The sequence below is a fragment of the Diabrotica virgifera genome, chromosome 8, assembly GCF_917563875.1.
Source record: "Diabrotica virgifera virgifera chromosome 8, PGI_DIABVI_V3a".
NCBI lineage: Eukaryota > Metazoa > Arthropoda > Insecta > Coleoptera > Chrysomelidae > Diabrotica > Diabrotica virgifera.
In genome coordinates this window covers 50933123-50951670 of record NC_065450.1, presented here as the reverse complement: position 1 = coordinate 50951670, position 18548 = coordinate 50933123, and the positions used below count along the sequence as shown (strand labels likewise).

The 18548-nt window shown below is 31.8% G+C and overlaps 1 protein-coding gene across 3 annotated transcripts in view; it reads right to left on the bottom strand.

Moving 5' to 3' along the window:
• LOC126890744 (transmembrane channel-like protein) overlaps nt 1-18548 on the bottom strand; it is a 164957-nt gene that overhangs the window by 58365 nt on the left and 88044 nt on the right. For all 3 annotated transcript variants that reach the window (XM_050659914.1, XM_050659915.1, XM_050659916.1), the window contains exon 7: nt 12309-12500. In XM_050659914.1, coding sequence (XP_050515871.1) covers nt 12309-12500 — 192 coding nt within the window. The remainder of the gene's footprint in view (nt 1-12308; nt 12501-18548) is intronic.

Sequence of the window (18548 nt, the reverse complement as noted above, 5' to 3'; positions counted from 1 at the left end):
TTCAAGGTCGCTAAATGATGTTTATTTTTTATCTAAAATTGGTGAAACATGTTCAAAAATCAAATTTTATGCAAAAATGCGAAAAATCAATTTAGATGATTTTCAACTTTAACTAGCTGTATCTTTGATTGCTGTAAATATTTCCTTTCGAAAATGTTACTGTATTATCTTTGATAACAATGAGATTTGTCCCAGATATTTAAACCCATTAAAAGAGGAGTTGTTAATTTTTAAAAATGTTGTCGTCAGATTTCCTTAGTTTCATGTTTACGTAAAAAAGTTGAGTGACAAATTTTTGAAGTTATACTTCTTTAGGCACGAGGGTGAATTTTTACATTCCCGGGCGCATGCGCACACGGACAGTATGGTATTAAAAAATAGTCGCTACATCTTTTAAGTTTTGTGAAAATAATATATTATTAGTGTTTTTAGTAAATATATTTATTATAATTTTTATGTCTGTGGATTTGTCTTCCTCCTAATACACTTGAGTCCGCGAGTCTTTACTACCCGTGCGTCATCATTTAAAGCATACGAAATAAGTCGGAAATTTTTTAAACGCAACGGCACGTGGATATTATTCCGATCACGGGTTATAGTATAAAATTTGATGTTATCAAATAAATAGAATGTCAAATGTAAGTTTTGCTTTAAAATTTTGGTGCATAATTACAGCTACATTTGAAGTAGCTTAATAAATTATTTTATTATCATTGATTAATAAATAAATAAACAATTTATAAAAAAATTCGATAACATATTTTCTTTTTGTTATTTTATTCACTTTGGCGGAACCTTAAACACAAGCATTCAACTGTGTCAACAATGAGGTTAGCTTTGTAAGTTGTCAAAATTTATCGTAAAATAACATAAACTTATTACAAAATTTCTAACTCCAATATAAAATTAGTTGTGAAAACAACTGTTTGTATACTATACAAAACTTCAAAATGCAAAAATTCGACAAGATAACAGCAAAAAATTCAACAAACTGACAGCCACAAAAGTAAACAAACCAAAACATCAGAAATTGTACTTAAAATATGTGAAGACATTCCCAATCGTCTTTCTTTGTACCTATCTCTTTTCAATGCACTGAGTCTAAATCGTTCATAAAAATAACATGTGTCTTTACTTAATAACAGGCGGCAGCTGGTTTGTCATTAATTTCATGCGTGGAAGAGAATGATGCTAAATAAAAAGTATGTGTTTTATCTCGCCAGGTACTAATGACGCACGGGTAAAAACTTGCGGACTCAACTGTAAGTATTATTGAAAATGTTTATTTTCATTTAAAGTATCTGTCACCGAGATTGTAATTATGTCCGAGAAATGATCCACTGAATACAAAAGCCGTGGTAGCTGATCGATAGAGCATTCGCCTAGGAATCGAGAGGTTCAAATCTTGGCAAAGTCATATCCTTCTTTTTTATTTTAATTTTTGGTATTCTTTTTGTTCTTTCTAAAATTAGTTTAATATTTAAATACAATACAAAAAAACTATTTAAAGTAGATAGGTAGGTATATTGATTTCGTTGAAATCATAATATGAAGTTAGATTATATTATAATAGAAGTATAACTTCTTACGTGCGTACAAAGTACACACACATTCTTTTTTTAGCTTATAATTGTAACCAATAAAACTTTTAGACATAATAAGTCATGAAGAAATTTTCTGGAAAATTTCAAGTCAAAATATGCAATAGGAAATCATTTATGTGACTTTATAAACGAGTGGCACTCCCCCAACGCTTATTTGTCGAGATACTGACCACGGTGTAGTGAATGGCTAATTTTGGTCATACTGTATGTTTTTGATGGTGCTGAAAACGAAGATTATGTTTATTTTGAATTTAAAGTGGGGGAACATTGTCAAAATCGTAATTTTACCCTAAAAATAAAAAAAATGAAATCATGTTTTTCTTAAATTTAAAAGTTGCATCATTTTCTTTTCTATAAAACATTTTATTCATTGTACTCTATGTTTTAACAACATAAACTTGATTAAAAACGAAACTTCAAATTTTGTCACTCAACTTTTGTGATTCAACTTTGCAATTGAGGAATCTTCACTTATTACTTTAAGAAATTCATAACTTTTATTATAATAAGACTGAAAGATTGAAACAGGTCCAATTGTCTTCAGAAAGGTGAGAAATATAAACTATATAAATTTCAGAAAAAAATATTAAAATGGAACAGAGTTGTACCGAATTAAACGCAAAAAACGTGATTTCATTTTTACGGTAAAATTGCGATTTTGACAATGTTTCCCCACATAAAATTTAAAATAAACCCAATTTTCATTTTCAGCACCATGAAAAATATGAAGTTTGACCAAAATTAGCCATTCACCATACCATGGTCAGTATCTCGAGCGTGAGTATAAGCGTTTTTTCGGGGGAGTACTACTCGTCTATAAACTCACATAACTTTTTTCCTATTGCATTTTTTAGTTGAACTTTTCAAGAAAACTTCTTCATGACTTATGTTTTAATGTTAAAATTATAAACTAAAATGTTTGTCACTCAACTTTTTTAAGTAAACATGAAACTAACGAAATCTGACGACAAAATGTTTAAAAATGAACAAATCCTCTTTTAATTTTTTTTATACATTTCAGGCAAATATTTTATCGTCCAGAGATAAATCAATTCTATCAATGGCGAATTTCTAGTACCGGTGATATTCGTCCGTTTTGGGTAGGTCAACGGTTATTTTATCGCATAACTCGTTTGTCTTTAATTTTTAAGCATTTTTGACACTAGATTATTAAATTATGAGGCATTCTAGTACTAAAAGATACTCTTGCTTTAAGATAAAATACACCGGTATTTTTTGAAGTTATACTTCTTTAGGCGCGATTGAGAGTAAAATTTCATAATACTGGGCGCATGCGCACATATCGTTTTTAATAAATATATTTATTATAATTATTGTGTCTTTGGATTTGTCTTCCTCAGGAGTAAGATGAGTATTATTAAAACATATTTTATTGTATATTTATTCACCTTGTCTGTTTGTTACCGTGAATTGTCATTAGGTACGTCCAAACCGATACAGACACAGTCCTCGTAGCGTATTTGGTATAGCATTTAGTCGAGGCATTGAAGGATTGAAGTGTCGATTTTTCGAATGTTTTGTATGAATGTACCTATTTACGAATGTTTCTTCTAAAATTTAGGAATATATTAATTTTATAATACATTTAAGTATGTAGTAATTTTCTTTACAATTTTTACTTACCAATTTGTTTTTGTTTATACCTAATATCGCCCGTGTCTAGCAAGTGTCTGCGTAGGCTAGCGGTATGTGTATCTAGTTACGGACATGTTAGTACTTGGTTCGATTCCCCATAAGGAAAAATTTTTTGTTTATTAATAATAGTTATTGACATCTTAGACTTTTAAATGGACTTAAAAATGATTAAAAATAATTAAAAATAATTAAAATAATTAATCGGGGTGTTGCCCAACTATTTACCGAGTAGCAAATTTATAATAATTGCCTATTTCAAAATGCACCTTTGAAATGCATTTTTCTTATGCACAAATGCAATTTCAGATTTCTTATTCATTACATTAGTTCACAAAATTTCCTGACATTCTCACGAATCCAACGCACCAAACTGCAATAAAATCCGCCTTACTGCGCCAAAAATCGACAGTAAGGCCTTTTTTGTGCTTCAATGCCTCGACTAATTCGGCTAGAGATCGAGAGGTCGTGAGTTCGAATCCAGTGCAATCCTATACTTTTTTTTATTTTTTTGAAAGCGGTAAGCACAAAATTAGTTTGGTGTTTAAAAAAAATTAAAAACAAACTGTTTAAAGTATATTTATTTTTAAGAAATCATATAATAGAAGTATAACTTCTTACGTGCGTACAAAGTACACACACATTCTTTTTTTTTTAATTATTTTTTTCAAATTCAAGAAACGAAAAATTTTCAATTCAATATTTTTAGAAAACGGTGTGTTCTACCGACTTAAAGCAAGAGTATCTTTTAGTACTAGAATACCTCACAATTTAATACCCCAGAGTCAACAATGCTAAACATTTAACGACAAAAAAGTTAAGCGCTAAAAAAACGGACGCCTATGACCAGAAATTCGCAATGGATGGAATCGATTAACTTCTAGAAGATAAATATGCGTACCAATTTTCGTTTTTCTTATTAGAAGTGTTTTGAAGGTATTTAAGAAAAACTAATTAAAATACGCCATCTTCAAAGAGCGCTAGCTCCCTTAGGAAGCATTTTCGGACTAGGTGAATTTGGTTAAATTGTCTTAAAATCATCTTAGGAATCTCCTGTCTTCATTTGTCGGTAGAGTTTCTGGACACCCTGTCTAGAGCAGGGGTCACCAATTAGCGGACCGCGGTCCACGTCCGGACCGTGGGCTAGTTTTGTACGGACCCCCATTAAATTCAGAATATAGTGTTTGGCAATTTTGAAAATGTTTGGCCATGAAATTGTGTACTATGTTTGGCTTAACTTATGTGTGCGAAGCCGCTTTATCAAGAATGAACTTTATTAAAAATCGGTACAGATCTCAGCTAACACATGAATATCTCAACTCCCTAATGAGAATCAGTTGCACCAAACTCAACAAATATTTGACATTTATTAAAATTTTATAATTTATTATTAACATACTTTTTTTTAATAATCTATTTATTTATTCAATTAATTATTGCCAATGGGCTAATTAAATACGCCAATCATATAGTGCGATACGCGCCATATAGAGAGACGTGCCGCCGCGGCGGCTTAAGGGTCGAGTGAACGCGCATACTAAACAATTAAAAACAACGGTCTATATAATTGAAATAAGCCCCGATTGCTCATCAGAATCTTGAAACTGAATGTTTAAACTCAATTTAGGCACTTGACAACCGCAAAAATAATAATTTAAACATGAGTTTTCAAGCTTCGAAAATGCTTATTTTCGCATTTTTTAGATTTTAAACCGATTAAACCTCGAAATCTATCAAATTTGGAGAAAATGGTCAAAGATCTTTTTTGTAAAATAGCAAAAAAGATGTTTTGATTTTGTTAAAAAAATTGTTAAACAATTTGTGCCCAAAAATTTCGCCCGGCACTCTTCTGATTTGTTTATAGGGGATATTTTTTATAGGGGAGTGCAATTAGAACGAGAAGATACAATGTTTCGGAAAAAATCAAACAAGGTTATATTTTTCTAAAACTTTTTTTGTTAGTTTATAAATATGTTAAAGTAAAAAGTTCTACTCACAAATTTCGCCGCTAATTGTTTATTAATTGTTTAAATAATAACAATTGTTTTGTATAAATAATGTTAAGAGTATGGGTGAATTCAACATTTTATTTTGATAAAAAATGTTTTTATTTTAGTTTTGATTATGCTGAACCCGAATCTGACATTACAATTTGCAAATTCAAAATGGCGGATTCAAAATGGTGGATTTTTTCCTAAAATTCCTTAAAAAGCAGTTATAAAATCCGAATTTTTTTTATAAAACGTGTTTGTTTGCATATATGTGGATATTTTTGAGAGGTTGCTGAACCTGAATCAAATTTTGATAATTTAAATTATAAAATGGCAGATCCAAAATGGCGGATAACTTAAAAAATAGTTGTAAAATCATAATTTCTTTACAAAATGTATTTATTTCTACATATATTTATTTTTGAGAGCTTTGATAAACCTAACTTAAATGTTAACATTATAAACTATAAAATGGCGGATCCAAAATGCGGATTTTCTAAAAAGAACATAAAAAAGAACATTTTTCTAAAACATTTATTGTCTTTATTTTTAACAGGTTGTTGAATCTGAATTAAAGAATAAAAATTTAAATTTCAAAATGGCGGATCCAAAATGGCGGATATTTAAATGAAAACAAGTAGAATCCAATCAAACAAATATGGAATTTCATTCTTAAAAAAAAGATAAACAAATAATTTTCACAAAAATATTAAAAATTAAAATGTATTAGAAAGAAAGAACCAATTATTCAAAATCTATCTCTTCAATATTCAAAAAATTGTTGCAATGGAATCATAAATAAAAAGTTATTCTTAGTAAAAAGCTCTGCATATTCTAAAACTTTAAATGCAATCATAAAATATCAATTTTTATCAATTTTGTACAAGATATGTCAATAAATAAAAATTTCAGTTAGGAGTAAAATACCTATATTTTTCATAATACTGAAAATTGTTATTATGGAAAGTTGTTCAGAATTAAAAACGATGTGTCAATATGCAATTACACTTTTATGCAATTTTTTTACATAATACCTCGTATAATATTGATAAAATATAATATTTTATATTTGCATATTAAGTGTTAGACCATGCACAGCTATTTATGACGAATAACTTTCTTCATAAAATTAATAATAAATCAGTTATCATAAATAATAAGTGAAAATTTAATGATGTTTGGTATAATTAATTTGAAACAATATTAAAAAAAAACAAATGTTCAATTAGAAGGATATAATTACATATTGGAACATAGTTTTTCATATTTTCAGTAAATTCATATTTTTTGACATACTTCGTACAAAATTAACAAAATTTGATATTTGATGGTTGCATCTTATGTTGTATACGATGCAGAGTATTTTATAAAGAATAACTTTTTTTCGTAAAACTGATATTAAAAAAGTTATCAATAGGTTCCAAGTTACGCAGACATACTATATAAGAGCTAAAAAAAATTTTTTTGTTGAACATTTATTATTTTTGAAGCTTATTATTAAATTAATTTTAGGTAAGTTTTACAGAAAAAAGTTTTGATCACTCTGTATATACATTTTTTCAGCTGGTAATTTTCGGTTTTTGTATTACATTTTTGTTATCTTTCTTAGTTTTCTCAAAAAGAAATTGTTTATTTCATTTTTAATCTAAAATAATTCAGAGTTTTATAAAGATTGCATCCTAGGCTTTAAAAAAATATTAAAAAAATTGTATTAGATTTATTCAAACTTGAGTAATACCGTCTTAAAGTGGTGGGAATTCTGTAAAACTACGAAGTTTTCAAAAATTACATTTTTTGAGACAGCGTATTATTTGAATTAAATTTTTGAGATTTTTTTTGAATGAAACATCGTTTGTTAAGATGATTGAGAGGTAATTTGTGCAAATTTGAGAGCTTTGTAAGTAAAATTGTATTAGTTACACATTTTTAAATCATTTTTAAACAAAATTCATGTAAGTCTCACTTTCCGCCCACACCGTACTTATGTCCATACATTTTATTTCTTTTTATTACAACCATAAGATAGCTTATTTTATCTTCTTTCATGTCCAATTTGTAAAATTTCTTTTGATCCATTAGTTAAAGGATTACATTAAAAAAACTCAACCGTGCACTTCTTCCAACGCTAGTTTACATTGCGCCAATGTGTGTGAGAAGGGTGACTTTAGCGTTATAAATAAAAAATTACAGAAGCTAGAGATTTAATTTTAGAAAAATCTTTATATAAGGTTTTTTTTGTAAAATTTTCTGAATTTTTCAATGGTCAAGTCAGTTTTTTTTTAAAGATTATATTTTCGGAGTTATTTAAAAAAACATCTAACTTCGCTGTCCATTTGTTTAATAAAAAATGAAGCACCCACTTTTCGAGTAGAACTTTTTGATATGTTGTTTATTAAACATTTCTTAATGAAATTACAAAAAGTTTTATCTTGTTTGATTTTTTCCGAAGTGAAAATCTAAATGCACTCCCCTATTAACAAGAATCAGTAAAGAAACCGAATCAGAACAACCAGACACAGGTAGCATTAAATCCGAACCTCGGAAGTGTCATAGGTTTTCGAAACGGACCCTCAGGGAAACTAATTGGTGACCCCTGGTCTAGAGCATTGAGTTTCTATTTGCCGCGTTACCGTGTACTAATGATGTAACGAATGTCATTTTTTGAACATTCGCGAATACGAATACAAATGCGAATATCTGCTACCGACATTCGCGAATGCGGATGCGAATGCGAATATTCAGTTTTTTTTTAATTTGTTTCTATTTTTGTAATGTTTCCTAAATTTATAATGAAAATGTAATTGATATTTAGTGTAAATCAATCTGAATCTTAAGCTTTATTACATAATACCAAATAATAAAAAAAGTGAAGGCTGATAATGTGATTATACAAGGTTAAGTTCTATCTATCTATTGCCCTTTATTTGTCCAAAGTTGAACGTAGGCCTTCCCCTTATTTTCCACTCTTCTCGGTTCAGTGCTAATGCTGTCGATCTGGTCCCTGCGTATCTTTTTAGGTCATTCGACCATGTCGTCTGTGGTCTACCCCTTCCTCTTTTGTAGTCCCAAGGTCTCCAGTGAGTTATCGCTTCATTCCATCTTTCGACTCTTTGTCTGCTGTTGTCTCCTGCATATTTCCAATTGAGAGTAGCTGCATGTTTGAGGTTAAGTTACCTTTTCTTAATAAAAAAAGATGCGAAGTACAGTGGAACCCCGATAAGTCGGCCCCCGATAACCCGGAAGTCCGGCTAACCCGGACCGATTTTCATCAGACAAAACAAACATTTTTTCACTTTGACTGAATTTTTTATCAAGAAATAAACAATACTGTATACAACTGTACGTAATTTAGATGTACTGTGCATATGTATTTCATGTTTTTGCAATTATAATGTGTATTTGTTTATTATTTGTATGTATTTTACTAATTTTTACCATATTGGCCGGCTAACCCGGATTTTCGATAACCCGGATCGGCCGCGGTCCCTATTAATCCGAGTTATCGAGGTTCCACTGTAAATAGATTTTGATTTTGTTAACCTAATATTATCTTATATTATCTCAACATATATATGGGGTTGGAATAATCGTGTCTCCCCAATTACGTCAATATGTTACAAATGTTATACCTATTTCTGAAAGATTAATAATAATCCAACTGAATACTAGCCCCGTCAAATTAAATATATTACAAGTGTATGCCCCCACGAGCGATAAACCAGAAGAAGATCTAGAGCAATTCTATGAGTTGTTGATAAAGTCAATTAAACGACTTAAAAAAGAAGATATAACAATCATTATGGGTGACTTCAATGCGAAAATTGGTAAAGGGAGAAGCGGTGAATTCATAGGTGATTTTGGTCTAGGACAGAGAAATGAAAGGGGAGACAGATTAAAACTGTTTGTAGAAGAAGAAGAATTTACAATACTAAACACATTGTTCAAACTACCACCAAGATGCTTGTACACCTGGGTCTCCCCGCAAGATCAACCAGGAAACGTAATACGGAATCAAATTGACTACATAATGGTGAACAAGAGATTCCGTAATGGATGCCTATCGGTTAAGGGTTACCCCGGTGCTGACGTATCATCAGATCATGTTCCTGTTGTTGGTAAATTTAGGTTTAGATTCAAGAAGGTTGCAAAAAAGAACAGCAACAAAAAGTGCGATATGAGAATACTAAAAGATAAGAAAACAAAAGAGACAGTCGCACAGATTCTTTCAGAGAAGCTAATTAATATGGAGCAAACATATAATGCCGAAGAATCACTCCAAAATATATGTGAAACCTTTAACAACATCAGAGAAGAACATCTAATAGAAAAGAAAGAGATGAGAAAAAGTTGGATGAACGACAATATACTACAACTTATGGAAGAAAGAAGAAAATCAAAAAACAACAAAATAATGTACAACATAATTCAGAGACAAATAAGAACTGAAATAAGAAAGGCCAAAGAAAATTGGTTAAAATCACAGTGTGAAGAGATAGAGTCGTTAGAGCAAAAACATGATACGTTTAACATGCATAAAAAGGTGAAACAAGCTGCTGGTCTTCAGAAATCCAACACAGCTAGCAAATTGCGAGACCAACAGGGGAATATCATCACAGACAGAAATCAAGAAATCTGCATATGGACAAAATACATACAGGAACTTTTTGATGATACTAGATCCGAACAACCTCCATCCTACATATGTGATGACCACTTACCAATCACATCAGGTGAAGTGGAAAGAGCAATATCACAACTAAAAGATGGCAAAGCTCCTGGACCTGACAATGCATATGCTGAACTCATAAAACTATTTGACACCGACGGTACTCAACGCCTAACCAAAATATTTAACGACATATATTTAAGCGGAGTAATACCAAAAGCATGGTTGAAGTCGACGTTTGTTGCTTTACCAAAGAAAACAAAGTCCGTATCCTGCAGTGATTTCCGAACCATCAGCTTAATGAGCCATATTTTAAAGCTATTTCTAAAAATTATACATCAAAGGATATATAGACTGTGCGAAGAAAAAATCAGCCGAACACAGTTTGGTTTTCGAAATGCAGTGGGTACAAGAGAGGCTCTATTTAGTATACAAGTGCTATTTCAACGATGTAGAGACGTGAATTGCGATATTTATGCATGTTTCATTGATTATCATAAAGCGTTCGATACAGTAAAGCACGACAAGCTGATGGAGATATTAACCAATATTGGAATAAACACCTGTGATTTAAGGATTATCAGCAATCTGTACTGGAATCAAACATCATCTATCCGGACAGAGGCAGGAGAATCCGACGATATCAAAATCAAACGTGGGGTCCGTCAGGGATGTATACTATCCCCACTGCTGTTTAACATCTACTCTGAGGAAATCTTTCAAGAAGCATTGGATGATGTTGAAGCCGGAATTAGAATTAACGGAGAATCTATCAATAACATAAGATACGCAGACGACACTGTGGTATTCGCTGACAGTTCTGAAGCCCTACAGGAGTTAATGAGCAGAATCGCGGAAGTCAGTCAGAGATACGGACTTTCACTAAACACTAAGAAAACCAAATGTATGATGATCTCTAAGAATGAACAGCAATTTGGACGAATCAGTGTGAATGGTCAACAAATAGAAAGAGTAAGGGCATACACCTACCTTGGTACGAACGTCAATGAAAATTGGGACCATTCTGTGGAAATCAAATGTAGGATAGAGAAAGCAAGATCTGCATTTCAAAGAATGGCAAAGTTGTTCAAATGTCATGATTTGTCGATACCCATAAAAGTCAGATTACTACGATGTTATATATTTCCTATACTGTTGTACGGAGTTGAGTCGTGGACTCTCACAGACGCCACCTGCAAGAAAATTGAGGCTTTTGAGATGTGGCTTTATCGTCGAATCCTGAAGATATCTTATACCGACCACATTACTAATGAGGGTGTTTTGCTGAGAATGAAAAAAGAAAAAGAGCTGTTAATCAAAATAAAAACAGCCAAAATCGAATACCTCGGTCACATCATGAGGAACAGTGAGAAAAATGGACTGCTGCAACTGGCCTTGCAGGGAAAAGTAGAGGGAAAGCGAGGACCAGGAAGGCAAAGGATTTCCTGGCTGAGAAATCTACGAACGTGGTTCAACACAACCACTACAAATCTTTTCAGAGCAGCAGTGTGCAAAGTGCAGATTGCCATGATGGTCGCCAACATCCGAAACGGATAGGCACTACAAGAAGAAGAATATTATCTTAAGATTATTATTTTTTTCTGGTTTTCATATTCGCAAAACATTCGCACAAATTTCGCGAATGCGGATGCGAATGCGAATATGCAAAAACATGCGAATACGAATACGAATATTCGTTACATCACTACCGTGTACGTTCCACACTATGCGTGCAACGAGCGTGCGGCCGATGCCGATTTTTAAAGTCATATAACTCTTTTCTAATTGCATATTTTAACTTTAAATTTTCCAGAAAACTTCCTCATGAGTTATATTTTAATCTTGTGTTAGTGAAAATTTTATGCTAGAAAGTTCGTCGCTCAACTTTTTTAAGTAAACATGAACCTAATGGAATCTGACGACAAAAGGTTTAAAAAATTAACAACTCCCCTTTTAAATTGTTTAAAAATTTCGGACAAATTTCGTTGTTATCCAAATACTTGAGAGATAGTACAGTAAAATTTTCAAAGGGAAATATTCACAGTGACCAAAGATACAGCGAGTTAAAGTTGAAAAATAATTTAAATAAATTTTTCGCATTTTTGCATAAAATTTGATTTTTAAGCATGTTCCACCAATTTTAGATAAAAATAAACATCATATTCGGATCCAGCGACCTCCAAAAAAAAAGGAGGGTCTTTCCTTATCATATTAAGGACATTATGGGTTCGACCATAATGTCTTACGGATTACGGATAATGTACGACGAAGTACTGTATAGACAAAGTAGGTGAAGGATATGTATCGTAGTATGCAGAGAAATTTTTTTTCAGATTTTTTTCCAATATTAAACGGTATTGTCTATTTCTTTATAAATACTGAATGTAAACTTACGTTTCTGTTACCTTCTTCTTTTCGGCTTCTTCCAATAAAGCTTCTTTAAATCCCATTACAATAGCTGCTACTCTATTATGTGCAGTTTCAGCGTTAGCGATCATGTAATCCCAGGCTGTGAAAACTTTCCAGGTGAACACACATTCGTCATCTTTTTCTGATAATTTCGAAACACGGGAATTTTCAGCCATTCTGGAATTTCAAATGATTATAAATAACTAATTTTATTACAAACATATGTTATACGCAGACGCAGATGATAAACATGGTCTAATGAAAATAAATTAGAGCATCTGATTGAAGACATAAAAATTATACCAAACAACTACCTATGTCAAACCTGGTAACATCAATTGACTCCAAAAAGATTGCAAATACAATAGTTTGGCCGATAGAAGAAATCATAATAATCTGTTTAATATAATATAAAAAATTATGTACCTATTCGTTATGAGCTTCGCTGGTATCGCCAACTAGCGGATTACTTGTGCAAATTCACTGGAAATTTATTTAATTCTTATCGTGTAATATTTATAACACAAGAAGTAATTAGATTGTAATCGATGGTTAATATCAGTAAGTACAGAATTTATGATTCATTTATGATTATTTTTTTAAGATTTTATTTATTATTTTGACGTTATATTGACTAGTTTCCTTCTTTCCTACTTCGGATATTTTCATAATTATCGTGTAGATGGCGCTAAGTGAATATATTAATTATTATTACAGAATATAAAAAAACGAAATTTTAGTATTTATTTTAAACTATATTTAAGGCTATGGGTACATAATTCGCAAATATTTTACGTGTATCCCTACTTTTTCTGTCTTTACACGGCAAATTACGTGTAGTAAAATTCACACTGGTGTGGATATGTAAACATTACTAGAATGTCATTCTACTTGAAAATGTCATAATTAATTTAAAGAGATGGCTTTTGAATGTTCTTGGATAACTGTTATTTTTATAATTGCAAATTATTAATTCAGTTAATAAATGTGATAATTTTTTCACTAACTATGTTTTCAGTGATTGTAATAATTTATTTGTACAACAAAAACTAATAATCAATCGACAAAAGAGGAAAAGTGTTAAAGTGATTTTTTAATAATATGTTGTTATTTTGGAACGCTTACAATTTTGAACATCTCTAACAACAAAATACTTGGATCACAGGATATATCTGATGTATTCTCTGCTTGGATCTTTCACAAATAATACACAATAAATAACTTTTTATTAAGTTCACGTCTTAAATCAATTATTTATCAAATACACTATATATAAATAATATTTAATCAATTTCTCAAAATATTTCCGATGCAATGTCAAATATTTAAAATTGTCACTGATTGTCAGTGTCTGACTGACAATATATGCTGACAATATTATATTCGGTTGAGTGCGTTGTAAGACAAAGACAGATTTGGAAAATATTACCACGGCATTGTGTTCATTTTTTTCAAATCCTGAAAAAACCAATAAATATTTTTGAAAAATTTAAACGCAGAATGAAAGACTAAATTATTACCGAGGGCCGAAAGTCCCTTAGAATAAATAAAAAGTTTATTTTGAATGAGATATTTGAATTTAAAAATCACACTAAATTTTCTCTTAGTTTTTTCACCCCTGTAACTTATTAAAATAAACATTGTAGAAGTTCTCAGGGACTTTCGGCCCTCGCTAATAACGTAATCTTTCATTCTGCGTTTAAATTTTTCCAAAATACTTATTAGTTTTCTCAGGATTTGAAAAAAATGAATCCCCATTTGAATAGCATTGCAGCCGAAAATACGTTCCGATCCTCTTAAGGTAAAAATATATGCCACAGCTTTGGCCAACTAATATTTTTTCCTATAATGCCCAGTATTATAAAACATTTAACTTATCAAGTAAAATTTAGTTTGAAAGTAAAACAATTTATTCTACAGATTTGCGTATTACAAACGCAAAGTAAATTATCTCTAGTAGTAAATCTGCGAAATAACCTATTCTTTAGTTTTCTACCAAGTAAATTTTATTTAACAAGTAAATTTGACACTAATGACAGTTTCAATGTATTTTCGGCTGCTGTGAAAATATAAGTAATACCTAAGGTTAAGTTTTAGATTATAACCATTTGCTGTTTGCAACTACGTAGTTGAATATTTAGAAATGTACTTCTTCAGTAATAAACTAAAAACTATTAATTTTTTTTATTTTAATAACTAATTTACAATAAAATAAAATAAAATTAGGCAAATGAGTATTACATTTTTAAATTCTCGAACTCATCCCCATATTGATGTTTCAGTTGTAGAATCTTTTCTTTAACTGCCAACTCTAGTTTCTGTTTTTCTAATTTTAAAATGTCTCTACTTAACTCTTCCTTTTCTTTTCGAACTTTAAGAATTTTTAAAATCTTCTTTCTTCTTCACACTTATTGTTTTTGTGATGTGGGACTCCCGTTAGATAATTAGGTCTTTTACACTTTTCCGATAGTTTAACATGCTCATTTCCAGTGCATTGTTCAAGACTACCGTTGATCCTGTACTTCTTCAGCAACTTGTGCAACCCAACCTTCATTACGAAGAAGTTCATCAAATGGAGCGGTGCTATCATAAATATTAACTATTGGCTGCGTTCCACTAGTACTCGCCACAGATAAATATTTCTCCCCAATGGAATCTGTCGCTTGAAATTTATTTGAACCACCACCGGTTTTGTAAATTTCCACTTTTTTATTGGCCTTATGTTTTTTGGCTATTTTTAATGCTATCATAAAGAAGTCTTAACTGGCCTGCATTTCTTATTCCACTTTGTGCCGTTGCATTAAACTCCTCGGTGATAACCTCCCATACTTCGTTCTTCAATTTTACACTTGTCATCCGTTTGTTTATTGTCAATTACATTAAAGTATTGTTTTACGATTTCTAAAATGTTTTCTTTCTCCTGCTCTGTGTACTTTTTCCTCGCTCTCGTTTCTTTTCAGCCTTATCCATTTTTTGATAATAATTTATATATGTTTTTCTAATTTAAAAAACATATGTTGACACTTCAGGAGGGCACAAAAATAAAATTAACCGAAATTTTATAATCTTTTTCTTACTTCTTATACATATTTGGTACACCGCCATCTGTAATTATACTAAGAAACTACAAACAGTTTTCAATAAATATTTTATTCATCAGTTAGTTATTTACTTGGTAGTTTTGCTTTATAATACCGAATTTAATTAACTTGTCGATTTAGTAGCAAAGTAAATTTAACCAAAAGATACTTATTTGATGATTTATTTGTTGTTTATAATACCGGCCATTAATGTATTTAATTTCAATGTTTTAAAATTAATCACTTTGATATATATGTCAAATTTCCAGAAAAAGTTCACTGACTTGTCACTATTGGCACTCACGAACTTTTAAAAATCCCCTCTACCAACGAGCTCAGCGGATATAGGTACAAATTTAAATATTGAAAAACTTATAAACGGTGCAATAGTCCAATCATTTGGTAGTTTTACCTGGAAAGTTTTCCGGGAGTTTTGAAAAATGGTAATTGGGTTTTGGTATGCACTTTTCGAATTTCAACTTTGCTACCTTATTTTGTCTTTTTTGTCACGCCGAGAATCGATCTTTCAATGCGCCTTTGTGCCACTTGCATTTTTAGTGCTGTTGTTTTTGTGAGCGTGAGAGTTGCTGCTCCGTATGTCATAATAGGAAGAACGCATTGATCAAATGTCTTCCGTTTCATAGCTGTCGGGATGTTGCTCTTCAAGATGTCTCAAGATGTCTCTTAGTGAACCATACGCCGCCCAAGCAAGTGTTATTCGTCGTTGAAATTCGCAAGTCTGATTGTCCGTGCCTATTCTGATTTCATGACCGAGATATATGTACTTTTCTCTCAATTCTACCACTTGATTTTGGATGGTCAGGTGTTCGCTGGGAACTAAATTTGTCATAAATTTGGTCTTACTGATGTTCATTTTTAGACCTATTGTTGAAGATACGTTTTCTAATTCTAGTAGCACTTGTTGTGCTTCACCCAGATCTTCGGTAATAAGTACTATATCGTCGGCAAAACGCAGATGATTAAGCATTTCTCCATTTATTTTTACTCCTCTATTTTCCCACTTTAGCATTTTAAAGGCGTATTCGAGGACCGCTATAAATAATTTAGGTGAGAGAGTGTCGCCCTGTCTCACACCTCGCTTGATATGAATTTCTCTGGTAGTATCATGTAGTTTTACACGCATTGTGGCGTTTTGGTATAATGTTTGCACTAACTTTTTAAACCGGTAATCTATTCTACTATTGTTCAGAGCAGTTATAATGCTGTCTAATTCCACAGTGTAGAAGGCTTTGTGAAAGTCTACGAAGATAAGTACCAGTGGTCTGATATATTCTATCAACTTTTCTATTAAGGTTTTTACCGTTTGTAGGTGATCGTTTGTTCAGAATTTTGAGCGGAATCCAGCTTGTTCTCGGGGTTGTTAGAAATCTAACTTTTTTTCTAGTCTTGTCATAATTATTCGTAAACATTTTATAGATGTGGTTCAATAAGCTGATTGGTCTATAGTTTTCTAGGTGCGCCTTGTCTCCTTTCTTGTGTAGTAAAATTGTTAATGCATTGTTCCATGTTTCCGGTATGCAACAATCTGTTAGACAAAGGTTAAACAAAATTTTTATTTGGTTGAGAAGGGCACGTTCACCCATCTTTATAGCTTCTATTACGACTCCATCTTCTCCTGCGCTTTGTTGTTTTTCATCTTTTTCATTGCGTCCTGGATTTCGCTTAGTGTGATCTCTGGCATGAGCTCTGAACCCTGGTTGATAACTTTGCGTGATGCAGCGGCTTCTAAATTCTTTTGGTCTTCTCTTTGGCTTGTATATAGTTCTTGATAGAAGTCTTCAACTATGTGTAGTAGTTCTTCTCTATTTGATGTGGGGACTCCTTCTTTGTTCTTTAGTTTGTGTATTTCGCATTGTCCATTGTTTAGCCGTCTTCTCAGGACTTTCAGACTTTTATTCTCTTCTATAGTTCGCTGGACTTTTTCATTCTTAAATTTCCTTAAATCTTTCCTTATAGCTTTTGATACTTCTTTGTTTATTTTTCGCAGTTCTTCTTCGTCAGTGCTTTCGTTTCCTTTGATTTTTCTTCTAGTTTCCATTAGTTGCTTTGTTTCAATGGTTATTTTTTCGTATTGGCGTCTTTTAGGGCAGCATTTTACTTGAGCCTCTCTAATTGCTTCTACGATATTTTCGTTTAAGGCATCTACATTATTCATGCATTCATTTTGTTGTAGGATTTTATTGATGTTGCCTTGGTATTCATTTAAATTCGTTGAGTCAATCCATATTGGGTTGGCTTTCTTCCTAATCATTTTGGATCTTTCTGTTATTAAGTCTAATTTTAGTTTGGCTCTTACCATTCTATGATCGCTATCTGTGGTAAAGCTATTAAGGACTGTGACATCGTTGAATATATATTTTTTGTCACTGATTATGTAGTCTATCTCGTTTCTGGTCTTACCATCTTGGCTTTTCCACGACTTATCTTCTGTGATCTTTTTTTTAGAGAAGAAACTATTTATCTGGTATAGATTTTCTTGTAATAGAAATTTTAGTAGTGTTTGGCCACGCTCGTTTCTGCCTTTGGATCCAAATTTACCTAGTGCTGTTTCCTGTTCATCCTGCTTTAGACCGATCTTTGCGTTAAAGTCGCCGCATATAATCGTGTTATGTGTTGGTGTTTCTTTCAGTGCCGTTGAGATATCATCGTAGAAGTCTTCAATCCATATATGATTAATTTATTAATTTGGAAATTTAGCGCAATCTCCTGCGTTTTGATGTTCCTGATGGACCATTTGTTACGACTTCATCCTCAGTATCGATCGAGACATCGAGACATCGCCGACCGAAATTTCGTCCGCATCATCTGCGATATGACTATCAGCTGAAGCATTTTACTCCGGCTGTTCTGCATCCACTGGCATTCTGACATCCTTTTTCACACTTACAAGAAATAAGTTTCAATAACGATTGTGAAGCGGGGGATTGGAGCTCCCTTTTTGTTTCTTTCCCATCCACATTGTTCTGCATTTTTTTCATTGTCGTATCACTGCTGAACGTGTTGATAGGTTCGGAATGAATGTTGTCGTGCTACTGCTTCTGTTGGTGATAGCGACGCAACATTAAAACTTTTATATGCTGATTTTGTAAAGCACACGTATCTATATTCACTTGCCACCATACAG